General features: G+C 33.9%; 1 protein-coding gene across 20 annotated transcripts in view; it reads left to right on the top strand.

The window, feature by feature from the left end:
- The window catches only part of PLCB4 (phospholipase C beta 4), a 470,050-nt gene that overhangs the window by 389,620 nt on the left and 64,915 nt on the right, over positions 1–15,515 (top strand). For 11 of the 20 annotated variants that reach the window (XM_016427824.2, XM_056813903.1, XM_016427838.2 and 8 more), the window contains 6 exons: positions 317–352; positions 2,455–2,596; positions 3,292–3,376; positions 3,680–3,804; positions 7,141–7,192; positions 14,182–14,284. In XM_016427824.2, coding sequence (XP_016283310.1) covers positions 317–352; positions 2,455–2,596; positions 3,292–3,376; positions 3,680–3,804; positions 7,141–7,192; positions 14,182–14,284 — 543 coding nt within the window. The remainder of the gene's footprint in view (positions 1–316; positions 353–2,454; positions 2,597–3,291; positions 3,377–3,679; positions 3,805–7,140; positions 7,193–14,181; positions 14,285–15,515) is intronic. The other 9 variants (XM_056813908.1, XM_056813900.1, XM_016427842.2 and 6 more) reach the window with 1 other exon arrangement.

Raw genomic sequence — 15,515 nt, 5'->3', positions numbered from 1 at the left:
TTCCAATACAATAAGCATATATTAAGTGCCCATATAACCTGGGTACTGTGCTGCTGGCCATACAAAAGCAAAATGGAAAATAATCATTGACCTCAAGGAGCTTACATGCCAGTGGGGCATATTTGAAATTATTATACTATCATTATCAATCCTCTTCTGTACTGAAAAATCCTGGAAAATATATCCTATTCTGGAAGAAACAGATTTCCAAGATATTGTGTGTTTGTGTTTCTAGACACACATAGCATAAATAAATAAAGGGTAAGTTTTATTTTTGCAGTTTGGAGGGGTAAATACAATTTTTTTTTCTCTTTAGGCTGCAGAAGACCTTGAACATGAAAACAATAAAAAGGTAACAAAAAAAGAATTCCATATAATTCTACTTTACTTTACTCATAGAAAACACAATCTATTGTGTAAATAACTTTACAATATCCTAGATTTTCATAAAAGTATTCAGTCATTAAATCTCTCTTTCCTATTTATTCAGAGAAGTTTGGGGAGGTTGTTTCTAGGTATAACATTTTTTCATAATATATAATTAAAAAAAACTTCCAATATATGGAACTGATTAAAGCTTGATGAAATCATACCTAAAGTACACAATAATACCAAATATAATGGCCATTCTTAGGTAGAATACATTTGCACTTATTTTTACCCCAAAAAAGGTACATGATTGATTAGGATATATTCTTATATTCAAGTCTATATTTTGTAAACCTAGATCAAGCTTATGGAAATAAGAAATAAAGATGACCCATTAGCTCATTATGCTTTTCCCTATTGTAACTGAAATAAAAGAAATTTTGGACTAATAAAAAGAAATAAAATATTACCATGATACCCTAAAATATTGACCTGATCTAAAAATATTGTTAGCACTGACCTACATTAAATGCTAGTACTCTTTTTTTATTTGAAACAAGATTAGAAATTGACTTAACATTTTGTGGAGTTACATCATTTTAATTCACTTTAAAATTTTTATATCAATGAAAATTATTTGCTCACCAAATGAATATGCTATAAATGTAAAACAAAGACACAGATTCCTTAAGCCACACAACCTTAAGTTGGTCTTGCCTGCTACAGAGATATTTATCTCACCTTCATTTTTTTTATCTAGGTGGTAGGAAAAACTATATGTTACTTTTAATGAATACAATTGAGGATTGGGGTATAATTTTTAACGTTATTATTTTCAGTCAGTGAAAATCTATTTTCTCTTCTTTATGTCTATCCCTCTCTTCCCATTCCCAATGAAAAAGAAAAACAGAACCCCTTTTGCAAACATGTATAGTTAAACAAAAAATTCCCTCATTGACCATGTCAGATATATATATATATATTACTAACTAAGCACCTATTCTATGTAAGAAACCATGCCAGATACTATGAGAAAGCACAGAAAATGAAAGAATCTCAAGTCAGGCTAAAGAATGTGCTTTGTACATAATGATCAGTGCCAATAACAGGTGTGGAATACCAACTAAGGCATTAAATGAAGAAGCCTTTTGGATGGTTTGGATTGAACTGACCAGGCAGTTGGGTCAAACAACTAATTTGACTTATCCTTTCTCTCGTATTAAAAAAAAAAAGAATTAATCATTTGTTTTACTAAAAAAAAAAGATACTGATTTACTCAAAATACTGTTATAGCTATAATTCAGAGAGTTGGACCTCAGTCCATTTGTTCACATCATTTTATCAAGAAGATTTTTGGGCCTTTAAATATCACTTGTCAAAGTTCTCAGTGAATTTATTGGTTTTTTTTAAAGCTAATTTTCTATTTATAAGCTTTATTTTTATATGCTGAATTTCCTGGGAAGCAAACTGATCTTACCTCTTTCTTTTTCTATATGGCATGATAAAGTCTCAACCTTAGATTTAGCAAAATGCTATATTATTCAAAGATGAGATTAAATGCACAAGTCATAAGATAGTTAATATAGTATAATAAATAAAGAAACCTGGGACTAGGAATCAGCCAATCTAGGATCTAGTCCGAGCTCTTGTGCTAACCTTCTGAATGACATTAGGCAAGTCAATCAACCTCTCTGTGCCTTCATCTTCTCATTTTACTTCTCAATTTGTCAATTGAAGATAATTATTCTTGCCTTACCTACCTCACAGGGCTGTTGTGAGGATTATTGAGACCATGGTTGTGAAAGTACTGTGAAAATTTAAAGCAATATGTCAATGTAAACAATAATAATTACATTTTTGGTAATTTAATGAAACATCTCATGCACTACCTCCATTATTTGATATCAGCATATACATGGCTTATTGAAAACATTTACAAGTTAGTCCACATTATTAGAGAAAGAAAAATGTTCTTTCAGTTTTATACAATTTAGTCTTGACAAAAAATATCTGCACTGGGATGATTGGTTTATAAATACTCCAGAAGGAACTGAAAAGTATATATTCCTTTAAATGTGTTTTCAGGGATTAGTTACTGTGGAAGATGAGCAGGCATGGATGGCTTCCTATAAATACGTGGGCGCTACAACCAATATTCACCCATATTTATCCACAATGATCAACTATGCCCAGCCTGTAAAGTTTCAGGGCTTCAATGTAGCAGAAGGTAACACAAAAGGTTAACTATGATAGCTGTATTTGTCTGCTTTTCCTTGTACTTTTTTGTAGTGATATAATTGACAGTGCAATTTCTTTATATTTTGGGGGTCGGGGCGAGGGATGGAGAGAGCTAGCTAACACATCTTAGGCTTGCTTAGATAGACTGTCGTCCATTGGTGGCATATCTCAAACCTGCCTGTGATTACCTTGTCATTTCATTAATCACCCACATGGTGGCTCTCAGTTACTAGGAATATGTTAACAGAGGGTGGATCCTTACAAAGCATGGCCATATTTATCATTTAGATATATTTTCAAAGGACTTTTCTATATAAATTAGATTCCATTAATTCATAGTTGTGTAAAGTTTTTTAAAACATTCCCTTAAAAACATTTGCTATGGAGGAAAAGTAATTACCATTGTTGAGAATCATTGATGCAGAGGATGTGGAATTTGACTGGGGTGTTATAAAAATTCTTTCCTGGCTCCTCTTGAAGTTATTTCCTTTTTTCTATAAAAATCCTGATGTGACTTAAAGAGAGGGAAAATTGTCCTGAAGTACAACCCTGGTCTTTATAACTTAGAAGATGCAAATATGATAAAGAAGGACATGCTTAGTGAAATAGAATGTTTTATAAACTGCAGTTATACTTATTGGTTGGCTTATGCATCTCTAAAGGGATATTTTCTTTTCTTTGCAGAACGCAATATTCATTACAATATGTCTTCTTTTAATGAATCAGTTGGACTAGGTTATTTGAAGACACATGCAATTGAATTTGTGAAGTATCCTTTCATGATGAGAACAATACCTAGCTATTATCTTCCTTTTTTTGTGAATTGTTAATATACTTATTCTGAATAACCTATTAATTCCCTAGTCCATAGAAAGTATATTGCCAACTACCAAAATTACTTTGGGATAGTTTGAAATCTTCAACATAGTGAATTCTGAATGCCATTTATGTTACATTTTAAAAGACATATCTCCTTTATGTAATGCATGTACCTGTGTGTAATTGTATAGTCTGTTTTTAGTTTATTGTCACTTAGCTCTCTGTATTGTACTTTCCTTAATAAGTTACACAGTTATAATAAACGACAAATGAGTCGGATTTACCCCAAGGGAGGCCGAGTGGATTCCAGTAATTACATGCCTCAGATTTTCTGGAACGCTGGCTGCCAGATGGTCTCACTGAACTATCAAACCCCAGGTAGGAGATGATGTCCAGTGAACCCAAATTCCAGAGGAAGGCTTTGATAGTATTTTGCTAACAGATGTCATCAGGTTGCTTTTAGCATTTTTAAAGGGAAACGGACATATGGCTGAATGTCATGTTGGGTGTGTTTTGGAAATTCAAGAAAAGGGGCAGTAGTTAGAGACAATACTCACCGTATAGCAGTGTTTTTCTATACAGTATTACAGATCTCTTGCTATATGTCCTTCCATCATCGAGGTTCCATTTTTTTAAAGTTTCTATGCTTATAAATCACATTCTTTCTCCTGGTTTTCAAGAGTTTAAAGAAATAAAAAGAATTAGAAAAGCCTTTGCAGTTTTTTGGGAAAGAAACATGCCTATTTCTCTGTTTTTGTTGTTCAGTTGTTGTCATGTCCAGTGCTTCATGATCCCATAGACCACACTGGCAATGGGGTTTTCTTGGCAAAGATACTGGAGTGGTTCGTCATTTCCTTCTCCAGTGGGTTAAGGAAAATAGTGGTCACTTATCTTGCCCAGAGTCACATAGCTACTAAGTGTCAGCGGCCATATTTTAACTTGGGTCTTCCTAACTCTTGGCCCAGCACTGTCCACTGAGCCACCTAGCTACCTGATCAGTACTCAACACTTCACAAAAAATCCTGCTGTTAGGAAAAATAATCAACCTATGACAAGTCTACCATAAACCATGTCAAAGGAGTTTTATTTCCGTAGGTACCAGAAAGACCTTGTTCCAGAACAAAGAGTTCAAGATTAGAAGGGATTCTAGTAATCCTCTAAATGGCCCTAAGTCCAGATTCCAATATAGGACTTTCCTACCATGAAAGAATAGAGGAAATGGATTTTTCTGTATTTTTTTTTTCTTTTTAGTTTGGGTAAAGAGACTGGAATCGTTTTTAAAGATATAGATGCTTGTCGGTTTTTTTACAGATTCCCTTTACCAGGCTGAAAAGTTGTGCTAATTAATCAAAAAAGAGAAAAAGAAAATCTCTTTCTATTTCATGCACTATTTGCTTAGTTTTCTTCTTAATATCTAAACTGTTTTCTTCTTACAGCAACATTCTAATTGACTAGATGTAAACAAATTAAATTTCTTCCCTATCACCTAGTTAGTTTTTGTTCATTTTCTTTACTCTTTCCCAACTTACCACAATCTGAGAATCAGCCTCATTATCTATTAAAGTAAAGAAGAGCCCACACATTCATCTGGGACCTGCATTTGTTTTTCTTTGAAAAAAAGATTGACAATAGAGGCAGCTAGTCGAGATTATGGGTAAAATGCTGAACTTGAACTCAGGAAAACCAGCATTTGAATACTACCTCAGACATTTCCTGGCTGAGTGACCTTAAGCAGACACTTAAAAGTTTCTCAGTCAGTTTCTTCATCTATAAAATGGGAATAATAATAGCATCTACTTCATATGATTATTTTAAAGAAGAAATGAGATTATATATGTAAAGTGCTTTGTAAATCATATAAATGGTACATAAAATTCCATGTAAATGTTACCTATTATATTATTATTATAATTGTCAGCAACCAAAAATATTTCCTATATAACTTCTTACACTGTACTCAATTCAGGATCTAAGCTTTTGTGCTGCCATAGGCCATTATTATGTCAGGCACTTTAAATTTGGCAGCAGATGTCACTTTAATCATCTTCAGAGACTCAGGATATCTTTTAATATCAGTAAATTTATAATTTAGTTCAACAGATATATTGATGTGTTATAATGTGTTTCTATAATGTAGAAAGCATTTATGATTTATGGTGGGGGTGAGGGTTGGAATGGGAGAAAAAATCTACCTTAATCCAACTATGATAGTTTCTTTTTTACCAAACAAAAACATGGCTTTGGTGGGCAAGAGTTAGTTTTTTTTAAATCACATGCCTGTCCTTAATTTTATGTGTGTCATCGACCTGCCAAAGGGTCTGGGTGAAGCCTATGGACCCTTTCTCAGAATAATGTTTTTAAAATAAATAAAGTGAAACACATAGGAATGCAAAGAAAACCAATCATATTAATGTATTGTATCAAACATTTTGTAACAATATTCATTGTTTGTTAAAATATAGTCATATTCCATTATATTAACAATCCTCTGAGTTAAAACTTCTATTCTAGCAAATTTTCCTCAACTAAAACTAGATGCTGTTTGGCATATGATTCTTGTCTAATCTCTTGAGATTCATTATCTAGGTAGACAGTAGATTCACTTTCACATTATTCCTTATGTGACCATTTTGCCTTGACAATAGAATCTTTAAGGTTATATAGCTAGCCCACTAAAACATTGTGCTTCCCAGGAAAGACCTACAGAACGGATGCAGAGTGAAATAAGCAGAACCAGGAAAACATTGTACATGGTAACAGCAAAATTGTGGAATGATCAAATGTGATAAGACTTGCTACTAAAAGCAATAAAATGATTTAGAAGGATGCTACCCACCTCAAGAGAAAACTATTGGAGTAAGAAAGCAAATGAAGTATATGACATCACTTCTTTATTTGAGTATATGTTTTAGGACTTTGGTTTAATAAGATTATTCACTTACAAAAATGAATAATATGGAAACATGTTTTTGATATAATACTTATATAACCCAAATTGAATTGCTTGTTAGCTCCAGGAGTGAGAAGGGAGGAAGAAAGGGGGATAATGTTGATGATATAACTTCAGAAAAGTCATGTGGAAATTTGTTATTAAAATATATTTTTTTAAAATTGTACTTCCAACTCCAGCTGATAAGTAGATTGAGAAGATGATATTGAGTTTTCTTTTTAAGGGCAAATTATTTCATTTTATTTTGTTAAACTTTTACCTTCCATCTTAAACTTAATACTATGTATTCATTCCAAGTCAGAATAGTGGTAAGGACCAAGCAATAGGGATTAAGTGACTTTCCCAGGGTCACACAGTTAGGAAGTGTCTGAGACTCTATTTTAACCTAGGACCTCCCATCATTAAGCTTGAAGGGCAAGTTATTATAAAGAAGAAATAATTTTATTGGAGCTTCAAGAAAACAATTTTATATTCTATATTAGCACTTTAAATTAATGCTTTAAATTTACCATGAATATCAAATGTTTTCTTGAAGCTCTGACACAAATATTTCAATATTATAAAATTTGGGGATTTGGTTTTGTTTTGTTTTTGTTTGGTTTTGCTTCAAACAAATTCTAGGTTTTCTTTGTGATGTGCCAGAAGCATTATGTTTTAAAGTAACAATTCTCCCCAGCTATGCTGATTTATATTTGAAAGATGGCTTTTCAAGATTTCCATTGTCCAGGGAGAGAAGATGTTAAATAATTTTTGTCTCTTGACAGATTTAGCGATGCAATTGAATCAGGGAAAATTTGAATATAACGGATCATGCGGGTGAGTAATGTGATTTAAACTGCTGTCACCCTCTCAAGGCCCTGTACTAGAGGTTTAATAAAACTATGCCACTTTTAATTATACATTGTCAAATTAATGTTGGGTGTGAGGGACAGGACAGAAAGAATTGAATTTCCTAGACAGATTTACATTTGCAAATTACATAGTTTTCATCCACTAAACAAATCAAAGAAAAACCTTGCATGCCACATAAAGCAAGTACTGTAACTTACTCTCAGGCGTATTTTAAATTCAACAACTCCTTGAGAACATTCCCTGTTCTCTTGTCCTTTACTTCTGTCTGATAAAGAAATGACCCTTCTCGTCATTGTCAACTCCCCTTCATGAACCCTTGAACTATCATGTTTCATCTTCTCCAACAGATCATCCTTCAAGTCATCTCCTTCTCTAATCTCCTTATCTTTTGATATCTCTTCATCTATTTGTTCTTTCCTGATTATCTACAAACGAGTCCAGGTCTCTCCTATTCTTAAAAAACAAAACAAAAAATAAAAATTCATCAGCCCAAGTTGCTACCTTATCTCAAACACCTCGAAAAGATGTCTGTTTTCCTTGATTGCATTTCCTGTCCTTCCAATGCTTTCCAATATGGCTTCCAACCTCCAAGTTTTCAATTATATTATTTAATATGCATTTATATTTTTTTACAAATGAATAAACTAACACTCAGAGTGAAATGTAGGGCTAAGTGTAGAACTAGGACTAAAAATTGAGAAATTTAGTGCTCTTCCAGTTACACTGTGATATACCATGATATGATATGATATGATATAATTACACTTTGATACCACATCTCAAAGACCTTCCATTGTCCATAGATTATTTTGAGAAGAGAAAATCTGGAAAATAAGTATTCTGAATCAGTCCTCCTGTTACATGCCCTGAGCACAAACAAATTTAGTTTCAGGGGAAAATAATCTGATGATTACAGCTAGCAAGAATCGGCTACCTCAAGAGTTAGAGGTTTATTCTTTCATGGAGCTCTTTAGGAAGAGGCCACATGACTACTTGTTGGGAATGTTGTAGAAGGGATTCTTGTTCAGGGATAGGTTGGACTAAATGGCCTCTATAAAGTCCCTTCTAAAACTCAAATATTGTACTTCTGTCATAAACTCCACCTACATAAATAAAAAAGAATTGGGCTATGATATTGACCTGGCTACAATTTCTTACTGGAGATTTAGGTTTCATTTTTTAACTTTTAAAATTTTTATCTGAAATGACCAGAAAAGCAGGGACTGTAGGAGACAGGAAAAGCAGAATTTTATCTAGGAACCAGCTTTAAGAATTTATTTTCACAAGTTAAAATTAATCCCTTCTTATGCCTAACCTATCCATCACTTGCAAAGAAGAAAAGATGGTCCTGTTATATAGGGACGGTCATCCTATGGAGTACCCTAGACCCTACCTTGTTTTGGCCTGAATGTCAGGAGGTTTCATGGCAGATACTTCTGGGGAGATCAAAAGGCCATCACTCTTGGATAGGAATGGAATGGAGAGGAGCCCCCTAGGTAATTTCATCTGACACCTTCATTTACTGATGAGGAAACTGAGGCCCAGCAAGACTGAATGAATTACTCAAATCATAAGGTTTGGAGTGGGAAAGGATTTTAAGAAATCAACTAGCCCAACTCCTCATTTTACAGATGAGGAAATTGAGGCCCAGAAAAATTAGATGACTTGTTACATACATAATAAATTACAGAATTGGGATTAGAGCCCAGGTTGTATGACTTTAAAACCAATATATTTCTGTAACCCATCTTCTTTTCTACATCCAGCAAGTGAATCATAATGGGTTTTTAAAAAATAATATCAGGATATGAATCACAGAGACATCCCCCCAAATTAGCTGTGGCATGAAAGCATCAGAAATAAATCTAGGAATTCTTTATTCTTGAATTTTGGTGGGAGTTGGGGTTGAAAAGAGGGCAAATTTTTTATCTGTTTGTTTTGATTTATTTTTTCATTTGATCTTTCAAAAATGAATTTATTTGGTATATTAAAATTCCCAAGTATCTCCCTTTCTACCTTCCTCCCTCAAGGACAAAGTTGACATAAAGAGCCCAGTAAAGATAGCATTCAGGAACTTTTGATTCTTACAACCTCATTTCAGAGGCAACCCCCCCTAAATACTCAATTAGTGATGAGAAAACAGAAATTTACCTGTTTTTTTCTTGTATTTTATTATTTCCAAATCCACTTTTCTAAACATGAAAACAAGAGATTGATCCATGGGACAACCCAGCTTTAAATTTATTTTTATATTTTTTCACATTCCCAAAGAAATACAATAAAAGAAAGACACCTTAAAATTTTACTTTCTCAAATGTCATTTTTGGTACCCAAATTAGTTTTGCTTTTTTTCCTTATTCTCACCATGCTCACTCACTTTCTGACTTCCTGTTCTTTTCTTACTAAAATCCTGGTGGCCTACACAATGGCCCTGTTAAAGGTAAAAACACTTTTCCATTTAATCTCAGATTAAGATTTACTCCACCATACAGACCTAGCTGGCTGAGAACTGAGCACCAAATGCACCAGAATGCAAGAGTCTTTCAGTTCCTAATCAAGACTCCTTTTGGGGGTACTTATCAGAGTACGTAATACAGGACACTGGGAGTCTCTGGTTCCATAGGCCTGTCTCTGGGACCAGAATAAACATTCCTTAGAGACAAGCTTCTTAAGTGTACTTCAGACCTTGAGATGACTGATTTGGATTTTGTATTTATGTAAACAATAAAAAAATTAAGACTTTTTTCTACCAACATTTTTATTAAAATTAACTTCATTATATTAGGTTTAAATCCATTGTCCTATTTTTTGAGTATTTCTAAGTGAGGATAAAACACTCTTATTCAGGAGGAAATTACTCTCTTCTAATTAAAAGAAAATGTGAGAATAAGTTATTATTTTAAATTTGCAACTTACCCAGAATCACTTCTTCTGTTTGGGTTATGGGTGCTTATGACCCTGAAGAAATTGCATTGTAGGGAAAGAAGTTCCTAACAGCTGCTGCCTGAGCAGAGCTGCTGAATTGGCAGAAAGAATCTAATTCCAAATCTCCTTCTCTGCCCTGCCATCACCTTCCTCAGAAGGGAATAACCTGCCTTGATGTGCACAGCTGACATCCAGAGGCTGTCATTCTATTTTAAAGCCACAGCTCTCATTTGTTACTCATCATTGCACAAATTGGTTACACAGTTATGCTGAGCTAGAGTAGAACCCCACAGGGAGCATTAGACATGTTGTTGCAGAGATTCTTTTCTCACTGATATTCTCCTCAAATCTTTTCACTTTGAATGTAATCAACTCATTTTTAGTTTATGTTGTTAGTCAAAATTTAATTTAATTTTAAAACAAATAAAAAATTAAAAACCAAGTTGACTAAAATGCCATATAAATCTAATAGGAGATTGCATTTTTTTTCTAAGTTTTTGGAAATTCAGTATTTTTCAACATTATTTTCAGTAATCACAAAGATTTTCTAAGCTAGAAGAGACCAGTTTTATTATCTACTCCCACCTTCTCATTTTACTAATAAGGAAGCTGAGAGGTAGAACAAAGGAGAAAACAACTTGCTCAAGTCAATCAGTAAATCAGCAATCACTTATTAAGAGCCACCTAAGTGCCACGCATTTTGCTAGGCACTGCATATATAAAGATGAAAATAAAGTAGTTCTTGCCTTCAGGGTTGTTGTTGTTTAGTTAAACTCTTCATGATCTTATTTGGGGTTTTCTTGGCAAAGATACCACAGTGGTTTGCCATTTCCTTCTCTAGTTCATTTAATAGGTGAGAAGACTGAGGCAAACAGGATTTCATGATTTTCCCAGTCTAAAAGATTTTAACTCAAGAAGAGGAATCTTCCTGATTCTGCACTATTCACTGTGGCATTTAGCTTCTGCCCCCCCGCCCCCCAAGCCCAAGCCCAAGCCCATTCATATGGGGCTTTCAGTCTGCCAAGCGCTTATGAACCTTTCAGAAACTTTTCGTGGTAAGCTCTGTAGGGGTAATTATTTTTCAGATGAAGAAATTAAGCCTAGAGAGATGAGGTGATATGCCCCATGATCTCATAGCTAATAGTTGTTGGAAGAGTCAGGGGAAGAGAATAAGCATTTATTAAGCACTGACTACAAGGCAGGAAGTGTGTTGAGTACTTTATTAATATCATCTTATTAGATTTAAGCCAAGTCTTCCTGATATCCTTTATAGTACACTATTGAGCACACACCTAGCCTCTCATGTCTCTTCCTGTCTTCTATTTTTTCTTTCCTTTATTTGCTTGAAGAAAAACTCTCTGGGGGCAGGAAATTGTCTTGTTCCTATGTTTTTATCCACAGTGTAGTCCAAAGTATCACAGTCATCAACTTTTTAAAATGCTTATTCATTTATTTCTAAATTTTCAGGAAAATTAGACTTACTGATGACAGTTTCTTACAACCAGCCTACTCTTAAACTCTCTGAATCTGGCATCTTTCCATATCCTTCTACCTCATGACTGCTCTTTGATTCTCTGATTGGGGGATAGGGCTATATACTCCAGGCCTACATTTAAGAAGAGCTCATGTCAGACATTTCATTTCTCACCTGACTAAACTACTTTGGAACATCTATAATTGACTTTTCCACCATAGACTCTCTTTAGGTATCATCTCTTCTCTTCCCTTCTCTCTCCCCCAATTCTTAGTTTCTGTTTCCATATTGTCTTCCCCAATTAGGTGGTAATCTCCTTGAGGACAAAGACTTTCTTTCATTTTTTGTGTTTCTATCCCTAGAACTTAGTGCCTGGCCTATAGTAGGAGCTTAATAAATGTTTATTGATTGATCAAATCTTAACGTATTGCTATATTGAAATTTCTCAATAAAGTCATCAATAACCTCATAATTGCCTAATCTCAAAGCCTCATCTGTCCTTTCTTGACCTTTCAGCAACATTTGACACTGTTGATCAACGTTCCTTGTAGGTATTCTTTTCTTCATTTGCTTCTTTTCTCTTCTTGCCTGTATTTGTTTCTGTTGGATTCCTCTTCTTTTTTTTTTCACTCTCTCTACTCCACCTCTCACCTTAGGCTTTGTTCTGGGTCATCTTCTTTCTCCACATTCTTTCCTTTGGTACTTTTATTCACTTTCATGGTTTTAATTATCACTTCAGTTATATACAGTTAATTCCTTAAATGTCTTACTGGCTCCATTTTTCCCCATGATTTCAAGTTCTGCATTTTCATTCACTCATTGGGCATTACTGACTGAGTATCTTGCCAGTGCTGAAACTCATTATTTCCAAAACTGAAGTCAAGATCTTCCCAGCAACTCCTATACTTACCTTTCATTCTAACTTCCCTGTTTCTATTAATGACAATTGAAGCCTAGCAGGCTTCACACACACACCCTAACTCCCCCAACCTGCCCTGATTCCTTTTTTTTCCCTTTCCTCTTCCAATCAAATACCCAGTTCTGTTGATTCTGTTTCCACACTATTTCTCACATCTGTCTCCTTTTCTCTGCCCATAGTATCATCATCCTAACCCAATCATCTACTCACAGGAGAGAGAAAGGGGAAGTGGAGTAAGACTGTTCTAATGGAGACCAAATTGGTCTCCTTGACTGTACTTTCTTTTTTCTCCAATCTATCCTACATATAAGTGCCAATCCTTCCTAATTCATTTATCGACAAGTGTTCTGTTCTAAAACTTTCTGTAAGTCCCTGTTGACAATAAAAGAAGAGGGAAACTCTTTATTCTGGTCTCCAACCCTTTGACAATCTAGTTCCAACCTACCTTTCTGACTTTATTTAATGGGCTGTTTATTCCTCCCCAATTTCATCCAACATTCACCTGCCTCCAGGGTCCTATGGATACCCATCTCCCATACATAGAATTAATTTCTTGCCTTCATATCAGCTCATTAAAATCTCTCTTAGGTAGCAATTCCTCCATAAATTTGTCCCTGATTCCCTCAACCAGAAGTGACTTCTTATCTTTCCTTGAATCTCTAAGGTCATTGTGTTTTGTCTCTCCTATAAATTTAATTATTATCTAGCTTGTAACATAGGTATTTATGAATGCTTCTCATCTCCCAACTAGATTGTAACTTCTTGAGAGCTGGATTGCATAATTTTTGGCTTTGGTTGCCCCAGAAATTTATCCTTTTTATATGCTTAGTAAATTTTTATTGAATAGAATTAGCAAAAGAAGGTACTGAATGCAATTACTTTACAATCCTTTATTCTTTGGATTCTGACATGACAGAAATGTAACTTTTCTTGTACTATATTTTATAGTACCCCAAATGCAACAGCTAGTTTTCCTCTTACAATTTTGTCTGACATCCCATGTTTAATCATTATCATATCACTTTCCTTCTCAAAGGTGAGGGAGGGACAGGAGAAAAAGAGAGAATTTGAACCTAGAAATTGTTTTTTAAATGAATGTCAGAAATGTTTTACATGTAATTCAGAAGTATTTAACAAAACCAATAAAATATATTAAAATGTTCTTTTTTTAAAACTCTTGAAAATACTTTTTCTTTAAGCAAATGCATGATCATCCATTCATTTGATGCTTTTGAATTTATGAACAAAGGCAATTCAAAGTTTCTATTCGGTGATTTCAGCCATGTGACTGCAGGTTAGGTTTAGGCTGATAAATGCAGAGATTTCTCTGCTATTTCTGAAAGTGAAAGTCTTGTTATCTTTCAAAAATCTTGAAGCTGTTATTTTCATCTAGATATTATTTTCATGCTTTTGTCCTAGTGGTTTCAGTACATAATTTGCTAATGACAGTATATGGAGGAAAGGAGAGTTTGACCTTGACTGTGCCTGGTGAAATTGAGGAAATATAGATAGGTAATACGAATATTTAGGGCAAGTAAACCCACTTTTCCTTCTATTAGATTATTAACTATGACTATGAAGGTGTCACTGACAAAGTCATAAAAATAACACTATCCATGCATTTCTTTATATCAGGTACCTTCTCAAACCAGATTTCATGAGACGGCCAGATCGAACATTTGATCCTTTCTCTGAAACACCTGTAGATGGTGTTATAGCAGCCACTTGTTCAGTGCAGGTAAAGGCTTACATTTCAGCATGATAAAAATCTCTAGTGTTTAAAAAGTCATATTTATAGCAGATACAAACCTTATGCATTCTATTGTTTTTACTTGTTATTATTCCACTGCCTCTTAAGACATCTGTGTTTATATGGAATGAGTATAATGTTCTACAGTCTAATTAGACATGATGTATTACTCATTTACAATGTGCCTAAAATTATCATTTGCCTTGTTCCTTCTGGTTTCTGCAACCAAGTATTGTGGAATAAATTCTGCTGGTAGTTATCATTTCTGTTGGAAGAGCTGACCAACAGTATAATAGTATATCTCATGAAGTAAAGAACTATCAAGATTAAAAGATCATTTAATAAGGGAACCTGAAAAGATTCTTAAATTGATAGCATTTAGTGAGTTGGAAATTTGATAACAAAGTAAATCCTAATGGGGACAATAGGATCATTGTTGTTTTAGGCTAATAAATTTCTATAAAATAATAATTTTTATAGTGGATTTGACAGTAGACCACTTCATCCTTTGCTCCTTGGATTGTATTAATAAATATGAACCTACATCGCTCTGTAAAAAGTTAGTAATAAAACTTAAATCTTGCCAGAAATTCCAGGAAGTTTATTGCTTATAGAAATATTTTAAATCATGTAAAACTCAGTAGAATTTTGCGTCGGCTATAGGAGAGGTTGGGGCGAGAGAAGGGAAATAACATGACTCTTGTAACCAAGGGAAAACATTCTAAATTGAGTAAATAAAATTTAAAAAGTTAATAATAAAATAAAAAATGCGGCATAGGTTCTATGAAAAAGCTTTGTCCAATTATGACTTGTAGACAAATGAAATATAAATGGGCCCCCAAAGACAACATAGAATAGAAAAATAACTTATCCTTTAATAATATGTATCTATCACACTTAGTTAATATAGGAAAAAAAATTTTTTTAATGAGCAAAATCCATGAACTGTGACTCTCTTTTGACCCTACTGGATCTGTGATTTCATCTGTATGAGGACTTTCCATTCTGTATAAGGAACTTCCACAAAGCAGATTGTCTCTAATTTATAATGATAGGGAATTTGGTGGGCCAGGGGTGTCAATGGAAGATGAACTACTTTGCCCAGAGTCTCATAGATAGAATGTCAGTGGTAGAACTTGAACATTCAAGTCTTCCTGACTTTGAGGTTAATTCTCTATCCATAACTGTATCATGTTTTACATGAAGTATTTTCATATAA

The sequence above is a fragment of the Monodelphis domestica genome, chromosome 1, assembly GCF_027887165.1.
Source record: "Monodelphis domestica isolate mMonDom1 chromosome 1, mMonDom1.pri, whole genome shotgun sequence".
NCBI lineage: Eukaryota > Metazoa > Chordata > Mammalia > Didelphimorphia > Didelphidae > Monodelphis > Monodelphis domestica.
This window is presented reverse-complemented; position numbering and strand designations above follow the sequence as displayed.